Source organism: Musa acuminata, unplaced genomic scaffold, assembly GCF_036884655.1.
Source record: "Musa acuminata AAA Group cultivar baxijiao unplaced genomic scaffold, Cavendish_Baxijiao_AAA HiC_scaffold_1137, whole genome shotgun sequence".
In the NCBI taxonomy this organism is placed as follows: Eukaryota; Viridiplantae; Streptophyta; class Magnoliopsida; order Zingiberales; family Musaceae; genus Musa; species Musa acuminata.
This window is the reverse complement of record NW_027021349.1, coordinates 3,597,444-3,617,258: the sequence shown is the minus strand read 5'-3', so window position 1 is coordinate 3,617,258 and position 19,815 is coordinate 3,597,444. Positions and strand designations below refer to the sequence as shown.

At 37.4% G+C, this 19,815-nt stretch overlaps 1 protein-coding gene across 1 annotated transcript; it reads right to left on the bottom strand.

The window, feature by feature from the left end:
• Window positions 1-17,873: 17,873 nt before the first annotated feature.
• Window positions 17,874-19,340, bottom strand: LOC103999702 (protein JINGUBANG-like). Its single transcript, XM_009421522.3, has one exon. The coding sequence runs from the start codon at window positions 19,333-19,335 to the stop codon at window positions 17,929-17,931; it is 1,407 nt and encodes a 468-aa protein (XP_009419797.3). The 5' UTR covers window positions 19,336-19,340; the 3' UTR covers window positions 17,874-17,928.
• Window positions 19,341-19,815: the final 475 nt, after the last annotated feature.

Sequence of the window (19,815 nt, the reverse complement as noted above, 5' to 3'; positions counted from 1 at the left end):
AAAGAACCATTCAAACACTTGAGGATTTGCTTCGAACCTATGTTATGGATTGGAAAGGTAAATGGGATAAAGATATTTCTCTTATTGAGCTCACGTACAATAATAGTTATCATTCAAGTATTCAGATGGCTCCTTATGAAGCTTTAATTGGGCGAAAGTGCAGGACGCCTATACGTTGGGAAGAAATTGACGATAGAAAGTTATTAGCACAAAAAAAAAAAGTACAAGAGACTACTGAGAAAATTCAACTTATAAGAAAAAGGTTAAAGACTGCTCAGAATCGTCAAAAGAGTTATGCTGATAACAGAAGACGAAATATTGAGTTTCAAATCGGGGATTTTGTATTCCTAAAGGTCTACCATTCTAAAGGCATTGTAAGATTTGGGAAGAAAGGAAAGTTAAGCCCAAGATTTATTGGACCTTTTGAGATTCTTGAGAGGGTTGGTTCTGTCGCTTATAGGATTACCTTGCCACCATCATTGTGCCATATCCATGATATATTTCATGTTTCAATGATCAGAAAATATATACCTGATCTCTCTTATATCATTAAGTATGAGCCTATGGTGATTGATAAAGACTTGTCTTATGTGGAAGAGCTCACTCAGATTGTTAATAAAAAAAAAAAAGATCTTGAGGAATCGGGTTATCCCTCTAGTTAAAGTGATTTGGAGATATCATTCTGGAAAGGAAACAACTTGGGAGCTTGAGAAAGAAATGATGAAATCTTATCCTCATCTTTTCGTCGAATGAGGTATGATAAATTTAGAGAACTAAATTTTCTTTAAGGAGGGGAGAGTGTAACATCCCACATTTTTAAAAATTTAGTAAAAGGTTTATTTGTAAAAATAAGGATTATTTAATAATTATTTTATATTAAATAATATTATTTTAAAAGTTTATGGCTAGGGACCTAAGAGTAAATATTAGAAGTTTGATATAATTTATGAAAGATTCAGATTTAAATTAAAAAAAAAATAGTGGACATGTGTTACTAGCTAACCTAAGGTTGGTGCCACTTATCTTTGCTCTAAAGATGACACCTAGCCCCTTTCATGCATGCTTGATACATTGTAACTTTTGCATTAGACAAAACCCAAATAATTAGATAAAAGGTTAAAGAAAATAAACTTAAAGAGTTACAGCCAACGTGAGTTTGAGAAAAGAAGAAGAAGAAGAAGAAGAAGAAAAAGAAGAGCATGAGGTTTTTCATCAATTTTCCCACATTTGGGATTCAAATAATTGTAAGGCAAGTGTTCTAACCCCATCCCACAGTAACCTTAATCTCTATTTTCATTTTTATTCTACAAAATTTGAATGATTTCAACGGAGAACCAGACATTCTTTCGTTTTGATATAAAGCTATGAATATGTAATTTTTCGATAATCTAATCTCTATGCAATGTTTCAGTCATAAAATTTTGTAATAAACTCTGATTTAGACAAGACCTATTCCATTTGAAAGTAGACAAAAAATTCTTTATTTTGATACAAAGATCGAATGATTTGGAGTTTAAATGCCTACTAAGACTTCTGTTTAAATTAACCCTACAGATTCTACAAAACAGGGACTAAAATTTCTGACCTCTTGTTGCTTAACTACTTATAACTTTCTTCTGTGAACTCAGATTCATACAAAGTATTATTTATTCAACGCTAGACTCAAAATTCTTTCTGTATATACCTGATTTAAAATTTTTGGAGTATAGTTGTTAACTGAAACATCTGCTTTCATCGACCCTATGGACTCAGTAAAATAGAGCTAATATTTTCAGACCTTTTGCTACGAAATTATCTGTAACTCCCTGTTGTAAATTCAAATTCTTGTAAAACTTGATTTTCCTAAAACTAGATTGACAAATCTTTCTAAGGACACCTATTTTGTATAAATTGGAGCATAATTGGTTATCCAAATAGTTCATAAAATGTTCCTATCAAATTCTTCCAGAATTGAGCTTTGGTCAATTTTGGCTTTCCTTGTTTCTTCTCTTTGGAAATTGATTTCGGCAAAAAATCTTACTTCAGTTAAGCTTTACATTATTACCTTAAATTCCTATATACTTTTGTCCTTTATTTATTTGTACATCTGCAGCTATCATCTAAAGATCATGTTTGCATCGTAATGATTCGGCACATGCATCCCATTGTTCCGCATTTGCTTTCGATATGTGCCTCTTCCAATTTCATTTCTTTGGACATTGAATTTATCTAACTTTCTTATTTCAATTGAGCTATATATGGTTTGTTGAAATCCTTGTATACTCTTGCTTTTATTTCCTTTCAAATCTAAATACATTTGTGAAAGATTATATTTGTATCGTATTGACTCGAAAGGCATATGTACATTTCGTTGTTCCGCATGTGCTTCCAATATATGTTAATTTCATTATTCATACTGTCCCTTTGTACTCTGGTGTTTGTGGGATAAATGTAAACTTTTGCCAGAAATGGTAAAGGAAGTTATGCTTAGAGCCCGCGATGCTCTGCCGGCCTCCTATGACTTCACTCAGACGTGGTTGGATGGAGCTCCCAAACGTGGGAGACTTATGTTTGGTGGTCATTCAGAAATGGATAGACCATATTATGTTATGATCCCACTTCACCTTCTATGTGTTTGATATGATATCTAAAGCTTTGGCTATGTTTCTATGCATGCTTTGGATAAGAATGAAATGAATGCATCGTCATGTGACATTTGAGCTTCTATTCATGTTTTGTTCTTTGATATGTTTCCGAAATGTTATAAGTCTTTGTTATACCTTGAAAACTACCATATGTCATCGATATGCTCCTTTTGCCAATGATATGCTCCAATTAACTTTCCTCGATTGTATGAACAAAACGTGCTTCGAACGATACGATATTGTAATTCTGCATTCAAACAAAACATGCTACTGTTTCATCTTGTATCTTTGCTTTGTATTTTGATACCTTATTTGTTTGAAACCTGTCCTTTTTGCTATGGATATGTTAGTTATTTGCTGAGCTTTATATGCTCACCCCGTTGCTATATAAAATTTTCAGGATAGCTTATCGCTCACTAAAATGTGTAAATTGGGTTGAGGTAGTGGAAGACTAGAAGATTTTAGGGCAAATATTTTGTACTCGATAGGTTGATGTTGTATAAGTTCTTTTTGGGTGTAATGAAATATCAATGACAAATCTAGATTGATGTATCTTGTAAATATTTGAAAAGTACCTCTTACGTCAGGATTTTGGAAATGTTAAGTCTAAATTGTGTACTGATATAAACATGTCGTACATGTTGGTTTTATGATTGCATTAGTTGCCGCGCTTATGGATTTATGATATAGCTATGGTTTAGTTAAGTTGCTTTTGGATTTTAAGAATCATCTAGTGACATGATGTATGATTATAAACTGCACAGGTTTTGTGAATTGTGGATTGTAGAGGTGAATGACTTGAATGTTTTTCTTAGTGACCTCAAATGTGTGATTGGATCCTGGATTATTTGTTGAATTATAGTATTATCAATCTTGAATTAGGTTCACACCTCCTAAATGAGAATTAAATTCGAGAGGGGCGTGACAGAGTGGTATCAGAGCATGGTTTGAGGATCACTGAAATATTTGATATATTGACGTGCAAAATATATTGAGGTCTAGTGAATTATAGTGATTTGTGAAAATTTTTTTGATGCATTTTTGGAATCTAAGATTACGAGGACATTTAGTCCTCCTACTTCATTTGCTTTTGATTAATTAAGTGCGATAAAAGGGTTGATCGAGGATATTAAATCTGAGTAGCGCAGTAGAAGCATGGAGAACCTAATACATTAGTAGCAGAAAAATAGATGATGTGATTGGAGAAGATATTTGATGTATGAAATTGTTCTGATGATCAAAAGAATTTCTGGAGATCAAGGACAGGAATAGAAAGGACAAGTTTACAAAAAAAAAAAGATTAGAAATGAATCTGAATGTGATAATAAGTGGGTCAAGACATCATCGATTTGAAAAGGGAAGTCACAACAAAAGATTCAATCCTATGTATGATGCGAGTTAAATTATGAAATAAGTTTGTATTTGTAGGTGACTGGAGCTTATTTTGCTTATGAAAATTTGGATCATAAAATAAAAGACTGCCCTTTGGACAAGAAGAAAGAATCACTGCCTCATAAATCATCAGCCCATGTCAGAGTGTATGTTATCATAAAATATGATTATAAAGCTTTTGAATTAGTGGTCGAAGGTACTATTCATGTTTATGAAAGAATGCAAATATTTGTTTGACAATGTATCTTATCTATGATTTGATTCGTAATATTTTGCTCATCACATAGGCATTCAACTTGAACCACTGGATTATATGCTATATGTAAATATAGCTATTGGGGATTGTTTGATAACAAACTCGATCTGGTCATCTTGTTTGATTTCTATTGGAGAACACGAACTTCTTGCTGATTTGGTTCTCCTAGATATTTGGAGTTTTGATATTATACTTGGCATGGATTGGCTATCTTCCTATCATGCTAGTGTTGATTGCTATACAAAAATAATTACTTTCTGTATACCAGATCAGCCTATATTTTACTTTGAGGGTATTAGGCATGATTTGCCTCCTTGCTTGATATCAGCACTTCAAGCTTATTGTTTTATGCAGAAGGGTTGTTTTTGTTATATGGTGTGTGTAAAGGAGCATTCAAATTAAGAAACTCACCTAAATGAAATTACAGTGGTCAAAAAGTTCCCTGATGTATTTCCAGATGACTTACCTGGTTTATCTCCAGATAGAGAGGGTGAATTTACTATTAATTTGGTCTCTATGATAACCCCAATATCTAAGCCTCCTTACAGAATGGCACCACTCGAGCTAGAGGAATTGAAAAAGCAACTACAAGAACTATTAGATAAGCGTTTCATTCGACCCAGTGTTTCACCATGGGGTGCTCCGGTGCTATTAGTTAAGAAGAAGGATGGAACGTTAAGGCTTTGTATTGATTATAGACAATTGAATCAGGTGACCATAAAAAAAAAGTATCCCCTACCCAGAATTGATGATTTGTTTGATCAATTGCAAGGTGCATAAGTATTCTCAAAGATTGATTTAAGGTCAGGTTACTATCAGTTGAAGATTATGAAGGAGGATATTCCAAAACAACTTTTAGAACTCGATATGGTCACTATGAATTCTTAGCGATGCCTTTTGGTTTAACTAATGCCCCTGCAGCTTTTATGGAACTGATAAATAGAATATTACAGCCATTCTTGGACAATTGTGTGATTGTATTCATTGATGACATATTAGTATATTCAAGGAGTAATCAGGAGCATGAGGAACACTTGAGAAATATATTATCCATACTAAGAGAAAAGAAGTTGTATGCAAACATCAGCAAATGTGACTTTTGGTTGAATGAAATTGCTTTCTTAGGCCATGTGATTTCATGGAAGGGTATATCTGTTGATCGAAAGAAAGTGGAAGCTGTGGTTAAGTGGGAAGTACCAACAAACCTGACAGAATTCGAAGCTTCTTGGGCATGGTAGGTTATTACAGGAGATTTCTGGAGGGATTTTCTCGAATCGCTAAACCTCTCACCAAACTCACTCAAAAGAATATGAAATTTGTATGAGGTGATGATTATGAGCAAAGTTTTCAAGAGTTAAAAAGGAGATTGACTAGTGCCCCTATTCTCACTATTCTAAGTGGTGATGAGGGATTTATGGTTTATATTGATGCCTCAAGAAAGGGCCTTGGATGTGTTTTGATGCAAGAAGGGAAAGTGATTGCTTATGCTTCTAGACAACTAAAGAGTTATGAACTGAATTATCCAACTCATGATTTGGAATTGGCAGCAATTGTGTTTGCTCTAAAGATTTGGAGGCATTACTTGTATGGGCGAACATTTGAAATTTTTACTGATCATAAGAGTTTAAAGTATATTTTTACTCAAAAAGAGTTAAACATGAGGCAGCGGAGATGGATAGAACTTCTAAAGGATTATGATTGTACCATTCGTTATCACCCGGGTAAAGCTAATATTGTAGTAGATGCCCTTAGTAGAAAATCTATAAATTTTATGACGACTTTGGTTTTGAAGCAATGGAAGTTATTAGAAGAGAATTATGATTTGAATGTTATGAGAAAAGGGCAAGACACAATGATATTAATGGCCTCCATCCAAGTGCAATATGATCTCATTCAACAAATTAAAGAAGGATAACTATGAGATCGACGCTTGATCTGCTTAAGGAATGAAGTAGAAAAGGGATTGAAACTGAATTTTCGAGTTTCAGAGGATGGCCTATTGAGATTTGGGGATAGAATATGTGTTCCAAATGACTCAGATATCAAAAAATCAAAATCCTTAGGGAAGGTCATAATTCAAAGTACACCATGCATCCTAGTAGTACTAAGATGTATAGAGATCTCTAAAGTCATTATTGGTGGGAAGGCATGGAGAAGGAGATTGCAATATATGTTTCAAAATATTTGACTTGTCAGCAAATCAAAGTAGAACACCAAAGACCTGGAGGTTTATTGCAACCTTTAGATATTCCTGAATGGAAATAGGAATGTATTACCATGGACTTTATTTTAGGACTACCCTGAAATTCTAAAAAGTATGATGCTATTTGGGTTATCATTGATAGGTTAACGAAATCTGCACATTTTCTACCAATCAATATGACTTATTCTCTTGATAGGCTTGCAGATTTATATATCAATGAAATAGTAAGATTTCATGGTGTTCCAAAGGAGATCATCTCTGATAGAGACTCCAGATTTATATCTATATTTTGGAGAAGGTTACAGGAATCTATTGGCACTAAAGTCAAGTTTAGCACTGCTTATCACCCTCAAACTGATGGTCAATCGGAAAGAACCATTCAAACACTTGAGGATTTGCTTCGAACCTATGTTATGGATTGGAAAGGTAAATGGGATAAAGATATTTCTCTTATTGAGTTCACTTATAATAATAGTTATCATTCAAGTATTCAGATGGCTCCTTATGAAGCTTTAATTGGGCGAAAATGCAGGACGCCTATACGTTGGGAAGAAATTGACGATAGAAAGTTATTAGCACAAAAAAAAAAAAGTACAAGAGACTACTGAGAAAATTCAACTTATAAGAAAAAGGTTAAAGACTGCTCAGAGTCGTCAAAAGAGTTATGCTGATAACAGAAGACGAAATATTGAGTTTCAAATCGGGGATTTTGTATTCCTAAAGGTCTACCATTCTAAAGGCATTGTAAGATTTGGGAAGAAAGGAAAGTTAAGCCCAAGATTTATTGGACATTTTGAGATTCTTGAGAGGGTTGGTTCTGTCGCTTATAGGATTACCTTGCCACCATCATTGTGCCATATCCATGATATATTTCATGTTTCCATGATCAGAAAGTATATACCTGATCCCTCTCATATAATTAAGTATGAGTCGATGGTGATTGATAAAGACTTGTCTTATGTGGAAGAGCCCACTCAGATTGTTGATAAAAAAAAGAAAAGATCTTGAGGAATCGGGTTATCCCTCTAGTTAAAGTGATTTGGAGATATCATTCTGGAAAGGAAACAACTTGAGAGCTTGAGAAAGAAATGATGAAATCTTATCCTCATCTTTTCGTCGAATGAGGTATGATAAATTTAGAGGACTAAATTTTCTTTAAGGAGGGGAGAGTGTAACATCCCCCATTTTTAAAAATTTAGTAAAAGGTTTGTTTGTAAAAATAAGGATTATTTAATCATTATTTTATATTAAATAATATTATTTTAAAAGTTTATGGCTAGGGACCTAAGAGTAAATATTAGAAGTTTGATATAATTTATGAAAGATTTAGATTTAAATTAAAAAAAAAATAGTGGACATGTGTTACTAGCTAACCTAAGGTTGGTGCCACTTATCTTTGCTCTAAAGATGACACCTAGCCCCTTTCATGCATGCATGACACATTGTAACTTTTGCATTAGCCAAAACCCAAATAATTAGATGAAAGGTTAAAGAAAACAAACTTGAAGAGTTACAGCCAACGTGAGTTTGAGAAAAGAAGAAGAAGAAGAAGTAGAAGAAAAAGAAGAGCATGAGGTTTTTCATCAATTTTCCCACATTTGGGATTCAAATAATTGTAAGGCAAGTGTTCTAACCCTATCCCACAGTAACCTTAATCTCTATTTTCATTTTTATTCTACAAAATTTGAATGATTTCAACGGAGAACGAGACATTCTTTCGTTTTGATATAAAGCTATGAATATGTAATTTTTCGATAATCTAATCTCTATGCAATGTTTCAGTCATAACATTTTGTAATAAACTCTGATTTAGACAAGACCTATTCCATTTGAAAGTAGACAAAAAAATCTTTATTTTGATACTAAGATGGAATGATTTGGAGTTTAAATGCCTGCTAAGACTTCTGTTTAAATTAACCCTACAGATTCTACAAAACAGGGACTAAAATTTTTGACCTCTTGTTGCTTAACTACTTATAACTTTCTGCTGTGAACTCAGATTCATACAAAGTATTATTTATTCAACGCTAGACTCAAAATTCTTTCTGTATATACTTGATTTAAAATTTTTGGAGTATAATTGCTAACTGAAACATCTGCTTTCATCGACCCTATGGACTCAGTAAAATAGAGCTAATATTTTCAGACCTTTTGCTATGAAATTATCTGTAACTCCCTGTTGTAAATTCAAATTCTTGTAAAACTTGATTTTCCTAAAACTAGATTGACAAATCTTTCTAAGGACACCTATTTTGTATAAATTGGAGCATAATTGGTTATCCAAATAGTTCATAAAATGTTCCTATCAAATTCTTCCAGAATCGAGCTTTGGTCGATTTTGGCTTTCCTTGTTTCTTCTCTTTGGAAATCGATTTCGGCAAAAAATTTTACTTTAGTTAAGCTTTACATTATTACCTTAAATTCCTGTATACTTTTATCCTTTATTTATTTATACATCTGCAGCTATCATCTAAAGATCATGTTTGCATCGTAATGATTCGGCATATGCATCCCATTGTTCCGCATTTGCTTTCGATATGTGCCTCTTCCAGTTTCATTTCTTTGGACATTGAATTTATTTAACTTTCTTATTTCAATGGAGCTATATATGGTTTGTTGAAATCCTTGTATGCTCTTGCTTTTGTTTTCTTTCAATTCTAAATACATTTGTGAAAGATTATATTTGTATCGTATTGACTCGAAAGGCATATGTACATTTCGTTGTTCCACATGTGCTTCCAATATATGTTAATTTCATTATTCATACTATCCCTTTGTACTCTGGTGTTTGTGGGATAAATGTGAACATTTGCTAGAAATGGTAAAGGAAGTTATGCTTAGAGCCCGCGATGCTCTGCCGGCCTCCTATGACTTCACTCAGTAGTAGGTGGATGGAGCTCCCAAACGTGGGAGACTTATGTTTGGTGGTCATTCAGAAATGGATAGACCATATTATGTTATGATCCCACTTCACCTTCTATGTGTTTGATATGATATCTAAAGCTTTGGCTATGTTTCTATGCATGCTTTGGATAAGAATGAAATGAATGCATCGTCATGTGACATTTGAGCTTCTATTCATGTTTTGTTCTTTGATATGTTTCCGAAATGTTATAAGTCTTTGTTATACCTTGAAAACTACCATATGTCATCGATATGCTCCTTTTGCCAATGATATGCTCCAATTACCTTTCCTCGATTGTATGAACAAAACGTGCTTCGAACGATACGATATTGTAATTCTGCATTCAAACAAAACATGCTACTGTTTCATCTTGTATCTTTGCTTTGTATTTTGATACCTTATTTGTTTGAAACCTGTCCTTTTTGCTATGGATATGTTAGTCATTTGCTGAGCTTTATATGCTTACCCCGTTGCTATATAAAATTTTCAGGATAGCTTATCGCTCACTAAAATGTGTAAATTGGGTTGAGGTAGTGGAAGACTAGAAGATTTTGGGGTAAATATTTTGTACTTGATAGGTTGATGTTGTATAAGTTCTTTTTGGGTGTAATGAAATATCAATGACAAATCTAGATTGATGTATCTTGTAAATATTTGAAAAGTACCTCTTACGTCAGGATTTTGGAAATGTTAAGTCTAAATTGTATACTGATATAAACATGTAATACATGTTGGTTTTGTGATTGCATTAATTTCCGCACTTATGGATTTATGATATAGTTATGGTTTAGTTAAGTTGCTTTTGGATTTTAAGAATCATCTAGTGACATGATGTATGATTATAAACTGAATAGGTTTTGTGAATTATGGATTGTAGAGGTGAATGACTTGAATGTTTTTCTTAGTGACCTCAAATGTGTGATTGAATCCTGGATTGTTTGTTGAATTATAATATTATCAATCTTGAATTAGGTTCACACCTCCTAAATGAGAATTAAATTCGAGAGGGGCGTGACAGTTCAAGGTCATCATGATCATCACTTGAGTCATCACTCAAGTGGTATTCTATTGTTCGAAGTGCCAAATCCTTCTTGTTCTTTGGAAGATTGTTCTCATGTTCATTTTGTACCATACAACTCATTTCATAGGTGATTAAAGACCCGATAAGTTCTTCAAGTTAAAAATAGTTCAAATCCTTAGCCTCTTGAATGACCGTTACTTTAGGATTCCAATTTTGAGAAAGAGATCGTAAAACTTTATTAAAAAGTTCAAGATTAAAAAAATATTTTTCAAGTGCTTTTAAGCCATTGACGACATCTGTAAAACAGGTGTATATGTCAACAATGGTTTCGCTTGGCTTCATTCAAAATAGTTTAAAATCATGCTTCAAAATATAAATATTTATTTCAGAGTCTTTAACTCTACTAGTACCTTCATGTGTGATTTCAAGAGTGTACCAAATATCAAAAGCCATTTCGCAAGTAGAAACCCAATTGAATTCATTTTTATCTAAGGTACAAAATAGAGCATTCATAGCTCTAGCATTTAAAGAAAAAGTTTTCTTTTCCAAATCATTCTATTCAGAGTAGAAGTCTTTTGAAAACTATTCTCAATGATATTCCATATATTAAAATATAAAGAAATTAAGAAAACTCTCACCTAAGGTTTTCAATATGTATAGTCCGTCCAATTGAATATGGGAGAATGAAATAGAAAAACTCTCTTCAAAGCCAAAAAGAGCCATTTCTCTTGGGTGTTAAACCAAATGAGAAATAACATGGCTCTGATACCAACTGTTAGGAACGAGTCGGCACTAAGAGGAAGGGGGGGGTGGGGGGGGGGGGGTGTGAATTAGTGCAGCGGATAAAATCACGTTGGTTTCAAAAAATCTCTTCATTCGTTAAAAACCGAATCAAAAAATAACTTGAAATCTCATTTATATATGTAGTGAAAGCAATAGGCAAGTAAAGATTGAGTTTGTAGTAAAGGTAAATTGCTCAAGTAGAAATGCAAACCATTTTATAGTGGTTCGGTCGTCATGACCTACATCCACTCTACTGATTCCTCTTCCATCGAGGCCATCGACATCCACTAACGATCTTCCTTTAATGGGCAAAGATTAACCATCCTTACAACTCGATTATCCTTTCAATAAGTTTCAGAGAGAACCTTTAAAACCCCCTTACTCCTCTCTCAAACTACACCAACACTTAGAGCTTTGAGAGGAGTTTCTCACAAGATTACAATAGCATTTTTCTTCTATTTTGCTCTTAATTCTTGTGTCTATTAACCAGGGATGAGAGGGGTATTTATAGGCCTCAAGTGGATTCAAACTTGGAGCCTAAAAGAGTCTCATCTCGGGTTTCCCGGGTCCTAGCGGTACCACCGCCTACAGCACTGACACTAGGCGGTACCATTGCTTGGAAGACTATATCTGGGCGGTACCACCGCTTGACACAGTTTCGGAGACTATGCCACCACGGTGCCACTTGTTGGGTCACTGTTTTGGGCCTTTCACTTGGCTCAACATAGCCCAAACTTAGCCAAATTGGCCCCTAATTGAGTTGGCTCAATTCCAACCCAATTATGTATAACTACGAATTTTAAGATATTTAATAAGCTAAATAAGTCTATAAGTCTAGGTTTCTTCCGGCGATCTTCTGGCGAACTTCCGATGATCTCTCGCCAATGTTCCAGCGAACTCCCGACAAGCTCCTAGATTTCGCGACGATCTTCTTGGCGAGTTTCGATGAGCTTCTTTGGCAAGCTCCTAGACTTCTCGGTCAATTCTAGTAGAACTTCCGATGAATGTTTGGATTTCCGACGAACTCTTGAACTCCCAACAAAATCTCATTCTTGACTCCGGGACTTCATTTTACTTTATGCCTTAATCACTATCATAGTTAATGCTGCACACTCAAAGCCTACTTCAATCTAGACAATTATTACTAAGCTAATCAAATGTTGTCCGTTATATCATTAGTTCATCGATGCCTCGTTTGATTCTTCGGCGCATCGTCCTCTCTTGTGGCTTATTGCCTAATCGGCTAGTTGACCCCCGCAATGATTTCTTTAGAGCAATTTCTACTCTTCTTGGCCCGATGCCCAAGCCCATGGCCCTAGGCCTTCTATCAATACGTCGATCGATCCTTCGGCTCGACGTCCAATCTTCTGACATGTTTTTCTCCCGCCCAACATGATTCTTCCTGCTTCAATTGTCTCTCCTTGATCGAAGCTTCCCACTTCATAGTCAGGGATTAATGCTCCCTATGTCCGAGTGTGTGACATTTCCAGTTTGAGACACGTCATTTGGTTGCTTTGTTTCATTAGGGTTGAGTTACCTGATTTTCATATTTCTGAGTGTATTTTGTAGCGGGCTTAGAGATCTACTATAGCGGGTTGGGGGTTTCAATTGTCTCTCCTTGATCGAAGCTTCCCACGTCACTAAAAACGTAGATCAAATCATAAACACTATCAATTGGTTTCAGCATCAAAATCCGAGATTCAACACTATGGTGCATTCATGTGGATAACCGCCCAGTACGACCTCTTATGGCGTGGGTTGATTAGTATGATCTCTGAAGGCGTCGGTTGGTTAGTATGATCTTCTGTGGTGTGATGTTGTTTGTTTAGGTTGGCATATGTGCAGGAAAAGAGGACGGTGGTTACCTACACCAAGCGACCAGAAATGGAAGATGTATTTCGCCATTAGGGATTAATGCTCCCAGAAAAGGGGGAGATGCGCTTCACAGTCAGGGATTAATGCTCCCTATGTCCAAGTGTGTGACATTTCCGGTTTAAGGCATGTCATTTGGTTGCTTTGTTTCATTAGCGTCGAGTTACCTTATTTTCATATTTCTGAGTGTATTTTGTGGCGGGCTTAGAGCTCTACTATAGTGGGTTGGGGGTTTCGATCATAGTAGGCTTCATCATCTACCATAGCTCGTCTTCTTCCCATCAAGTTACCTGATTTTCGATCGAGTTACCTGATTTTTCTGCTTTAATTGTCTCATCCTGATCGAAGCATCCTGCGTCACTCAAAATGTAGATTAAATTATAAACACATATCAAGTGGTTTCATCATCAAAATACGAGATTCAACAGATACTACATTGTTTATAAAAAATTTAAAAATAATTTTCTTATTATTCAAATTTATGTTGATGATATTATTTTCGGTTCCACGAATGAATTTCTTGGTAGGATCAAAAGCACTAAGAGGGGGGGGGGTTAATTAGTGCAGTGGAAAACTTTCGACGATTTAAAAGACTTTCATACAAAAACTGTTTCGGAAAGAACTTTAACTTGAGAGCAAACGGAAGCATAGATGATGTAAAGCAATGGAGGTTGTTTGCAGTTAAGAAATAGAGAAGAATGTAAATGCAAACCGAGATTTAGAGTGGTTCGATCAATCTTGACCTATATCCACTTTTGGCTTCCTCCTCCAATAAGGTCACCGACGTCCACTAGAGGCCTTCCTTCAATAGGCGAAGGCCAACCACCCTTTTATAGCTTTACTCCTATTGATGGGCTTAGGAGACAACACTTACAGATTTTCACTCCTCTCTTGAATAATCAAAACTTAGATGAAAAGAGTGAGAAGAACTTTTGGCCTTTTACAACACTTTTGAGCTCTTAAAATTCTCAGAATAAGATCAAGATTTCGGTGCCCTTTCATGCAGGAAAGGGTGGGGTTTATATAGGCCCAAACTAGTTTGAATTTGGAGCTCAAAAATGTCATCTCTTGGATTTTCGGGGTCCTAGCGGTACTACCGCCATAACTGGGCGGTACTACCGCCATAACTGGGCGGTACTACCGCCTGGCATTGCTCGGAGACTAAGCTCAAGCGATACCACCACCTGACAGGGGTGGTACCATCGCCTAACTTCGCTCGGAGACCGAGCTCAGGTGTACCACTGCCTGACAGGGGCGGTACCACCGCCTGACTTCGCTCGGAGACTGAGCTCCTAGGCGGTGCCACCGCTGACCAGGAATTCTGGGTCCGAATGGGCTGATCCATTCGGCCCAATTTGGGTATGTCAAGGGCCCAATTGCCCCCAGATTAAGTTATTGGGATCACCTCCCATTCCTAACTTAATCTACATGCTAACTACGATATTTAAGACATTAATACTGTAACTTGCTCTGTTGCGTCAATCGCTTCTTTCGGCGAGCTTCCGACGAACTTCCGGCGAGCATCCGACGAACCCTCGGCGATGCTCCGGCGGACTTCCGGCGAACTCCTGGACTTGCGACAATCCACTTGGCGAGTTCCGACGAGCTTCTTTCGTAAGCTCTTGGACTTCTCGGATTTGTTCCCGCAGAACCTCCGACAACCATTCGGACTTCCGTCGAACTCTCGAACCCCCAACGTGATCAGGGTCTTAACTCTAGTGCAACTCCTGCTGCATGTCTTACTTCCATCGTAGTGAATCCTGCACATGTAAAACAAACTTCGATCTAGACAATTAATACTAAGTATTAATTAAGTTGTCCGGCATGTCATTGGTCTCTCGATGCTTCGTCCGATTCTTTGGTGCATCGTCCTCTCTACGAAATCTAAGATATACTTAAGCTAAACAAGTCCCTGGGTCTTGGTTTCTTCCAGTGAGCTTTCGGCGATCTTCCGGCGAACTTCCGACGATCTCTCGATAATGTTCCAATGGACTCTCGGCAAGCTCCTAGACTTCACGATGATCTTCTGGGCGAGTTCCACCAAGCTTCTTTGGCAAGCTCCTGGACTTCTCGACTGGTTCCTGCAGAACTTCTGACGAACGTTTGGACTTCCGACGAACTCTCGAACTCTCAACGAAATCGCGTTCTTGACTCCAGGACTTCATTTTGCTTTATGCCTTGCTATTGTAGTTAATCTTACACATGTAAAAACACACTTTGATTTAGACAATTATTACTAAGCTTGAATCATGTTGTCCGGCATGTCATTGGTCCATCGACGCTTCGTCCGATTCTTCGGCGCATCATTCTCTCTTGCGGCCTATTGACCAATCGGTCAGTTGACTCCGCAACTCCAATATCCTTGGCGCAATATCTGCTCTTCTTGGCCTGATGCCCAAATCCATGGCCCGAGGCCTTCTATCGATACATCGACCGATCTTTCGGCTCAACGTCTAATCTTCTGATATGTTTTCCTCCAGCCCAACATGATTCTTCCTGCTTTAATTGTCTCTCCCTGATCGAAGCATCCTGTGTCACTCTAAACGTAGATCAAATCATAAACAATTATCAATTAGTTTCATCATCAAAATATGAGATTCAACATGGTCGAATGTCTGATTCCTCCTACTTTAATCAATTTGCCTCTCCTGATCGACGTTAGCCCTGCGTCACTCAAACGAATATTAGAACAACACTACAATTGGCTCCAACAAATATCTCATATCCAAACCTCTACTCATCGCAACACCTACCATATGTGTGTGACCCTCTAGGCCCAATATCAAGTTGGTCGTGAGTCATACCTATCAGAATTCCTTCTCACTTAGTGAATTATTATCTTCATAATAATTTGCTCGACTCATCGACTACGAACGTACTAGGCCACTACATCGCAGTTCGCAAATGATATAGGGGAATCCAATCTATTAGACATATTTGTCATTAGTTACCGTATATCTATAGTCTCTCATCCATCTAATATCCCAGAGACCGTATATCTAGCATGGTACTGTCAGGCCTATACGGAATCTACTCGAGTCTCGCTCTAATCGGAATCTCCTAAAGAACTCTTTCTCTCTCAATTTGAATGACCTTGGCCAAATATTTGCTTGAGCAAGAACATATAAGATATTTCTCTCATGACACCAAGAGTGAATGATCCTCTATTGACACTCAATCACCCTCGTAAGGTTGGCTACCACTCTCGATGACCAGTTGTGCTAGATTTGTAACTTCTTGACCTATAAGTCCGGTATTAAAAAATGAAGTACTCATACAATATATCCTTGGTGTCTTAAGTATAAGGACTAGATACATAATTGGGATGATGGAATCATTGTCTGACAATGAGGTATCATCAACTATCTAGCATTCCATGAGCAGATCAATTAGTGAACTCATTCTTCAATGAGCACCTATATTGTATCCATAGTATCCTCACACGAATAACTATGAGACTAATCGCCTCCATTATATGGATGGGTATATAATACACCAGTTTGTTCGATTATCTCGATGTCCCTCTCGAGTAACCTATGATCGAGATTATTTATGGTATATGTTTAAAGAAAAATTGGTCTCATTATCATGATCACATCACGATTTGATTTATATTGCATAGATCAATGAACATCACAATATATGCAACAAGTAACATAAAGTTAAACAAAAATTATTAAATAATAATAAACAAAAAGAGTGCATATCGTGTCACACATACCATCACTCACGTGATTTGCTTATAGGGCACCTATGACTAGCAAGTTCATCAAATAAAAAAGTAGATAAATCTTTTGGCTCTTCAATTGCGGCAACAACATGATCAAATTTTGAAGTTAAACTTCTCAAAACTTTTACAACAATTATATGATCATAAAGATGTTCACCATAATATTTCATTTGAGTAACAATTTCAGTCACTTAGAAAGAAAATTTTGTACTGATTCATTGCTTTTCACCATTCATCTTTTTTTTAATTTCTTTCTCAAAATTTATAAGATCTGAAAAAAACAAAGCAAATATTGAATCATAAATTTCTATTAGTGATCTAAATTTTTCTAAAGGGTTTCATCCGAGGAATCATTTGATGAATTTGAATTACTATTAAGTGAGGTTGAAGATGAACTTATTGGAGTAGGATCTGCCACTTAATTTTGTGGAGTGTCTAGTTATGCTGGAATATGAATTTGTGTCTCATTTTCATTGATCTCCCAATTCCAACTTATTTTTTCATCAAATATAATATTTTGATTAATAATAACTTTGTCGCTAATAGGATTATATAATCGATATGCTTTGGATTATAAGGAATATATATCTTTTATTTTTTATTAATTTTATGATGGTTTGGTGTATTTATCAAAGCATAAATAATAAAATAAAAAAATCTTAGATAGCTTACATTTGACTTTATATCATATCAAGTATCCAAAGGAGTTCGATTCATAATAACCTTTGTTGATAAAGTATTTAACAAATATATTATTATTGTAATTGCTTTTGCCGAAAACTAATTTGAATAGTTCGATTCTTATATTCAGATAAATCATTTTACTTCGATATATGTTTTGTTATGATATATGTGATCAAATTTCTATAAATATAATTTTTTCATAAAAAGAATTAAACTTATTACATAAAAATTCATCACCTCTATTTATCCGAAGTATTTTTATATATCTATCATAATGCCTTTCGACCAAAGCTTTCATCACTTTATTCCCTATCAAATACCAATATATTTCTTTTTTCCTAATTTAATTTATATTTACTACATTAAACGATATAAAAGATGCTTGAACATGAGACCTAAACAGTACACTAAGAGACACAGCATTAAACCCATATTAGCTTATTACAAATCCGCATCCATTAGAAGGGATAACTCTTCTGCAGCTTCAACTCCACCCACGTCGGTGACAGCACCGGATTCATCTCGTATTCCGCCGCGGCCTCCTTCCCAACACCGCTGCCACCGCATTCGTCGTTGGCGACGGCGGCCACCGCCTCGTCGTCGTCGTCCTCGGCCAGCACCTTTATCCTCCACGCCTTTACCACCCTGTCAAGGCTAGCGCTGTACACCAGCAGTCCCATCCCGATTCCCTTCCCCTCCACCTCCACGCTCGCCGCCAGGCACCGGACCGGTCCCCGGTGCCCCTCCATCACCGCCAGGCACCTGTGGAACCCGCTCCCCCTCTCCCTCCTCCACACCCTTATCGTCGTATCCTCCGATCCGCTGAGCAGTACCCGGTTGACCGCCACCAGGCTGAGCACGGCGTAGCGGTGGCCCTGGAGGAAGCCGCCGTGGTTGTACCGCCCCGACACCGCCTCCTTCTCCCATATGTTTACGTAGCCGTCGGACGAGCCGGAGTAGAGGAAGCAAGTGTCTCTCGAGTGGCTCAGCGCCAGGGCGTTTACTGGCGAGGGCTGGAACCGCAGCACCATCATCAGCGCGTGGGAGCTGTCCCCGAACACTCTCCTCCACAGTTTCACGGAGCCGTCGATGGAGGAGGTGAAGAGGCAGCCGTCGAGCTCGTTGACCACAATGTCGCTTACTTGGTCATCGTGGGCCACGAAGGAGTCAACGCAGGCCCTTTCCGTCAGCCGCCAGGCCTTGACCGTCCGGTCCAGGGAGCCGGTGTAGAGGAGGCCCTCGGCGTGGTGCAAGGCGAGGCAGGAGATGGTGTCGATGTGTCGTTGGTATCGGTGCTTGCGGAAGGGGAAGAGGCTGGAGATCCTAGGCGGGAGGGTGGCGACCTTCTTGCACCGCAGTCGGTCCGGGACGGGGGGCACAGCCCAGATACGGACCCGGTGGTCCTTGTGGGTGGTGACGAGGGTGGAACCGTGAGCGAGGATGCACCGGATCCGGCCGTGGCCGGTCTGGATGCTGCCCCGATCCACACAGTCCGGCTGTTTCCACACCCGCACGCGGTCGCTGTCGGAGCCCGTATAGATTGTGCCGCCAGAGACAGCGACGCAGTAGACGTTGCCGTCATGGCGCTGCAGGGAGACGAGACAGTGATACATCAGTGACGGGGTTGGAGACGGGGACGAGAAGCGGCGCATGGGGGATAACGCCCACGGGGATCCCGGGCCAGGGCTCAACGGCGAGACAGAGGAGACCGTGGCGGACGACAGCCGCGACAGGCTGACCCGGGGAAGCTCCGCCTCCGGTGACTGCCCTTTGACGGATTGCTGGTGATGGTGGTGCTGTATCGGAGACTGCGAACCTCTCTCGTCTTCTTCCCAGTAGATCCTGGAAGACGTTTTCCCATACATGTCCATTGCAGCAGCACCGAATGCAAACTCGTGAATAACGAAGTATAAATAATTAGAAGTAGTACTTAGGGTTGCTAAGTATTTTTTTGGAGTCTTAATTATATTTAAATTAATTAATTAAATTTTAATTAAATTAAGAATTTTTAGTGAATTAGGGTTTATTCCGATAAATATAAGTTGAGTCTAATGATTTTAATGAAAGGAAGAGACAAGATACTTTGGATACTTATAAAAATAATCTTCAAGATTTCTAAAAAGGGTTAATAGTTCTTCATGTTTATACGAGAGATGACCGATGAAAGTCGTATTTGAATAGGGATAACCAATACCTTATAAATGATCTCATATGACAAAGAATTTGATTTTCTCGATAGGTGTAGATGAGATTTGTTAAACTATATTAAATCTTATATCGATTTTCTACTATGCTTTTTAGCTTGTTTATCCCTAGGCATTCTTTTGGTTTTAGAATTCTCCTCT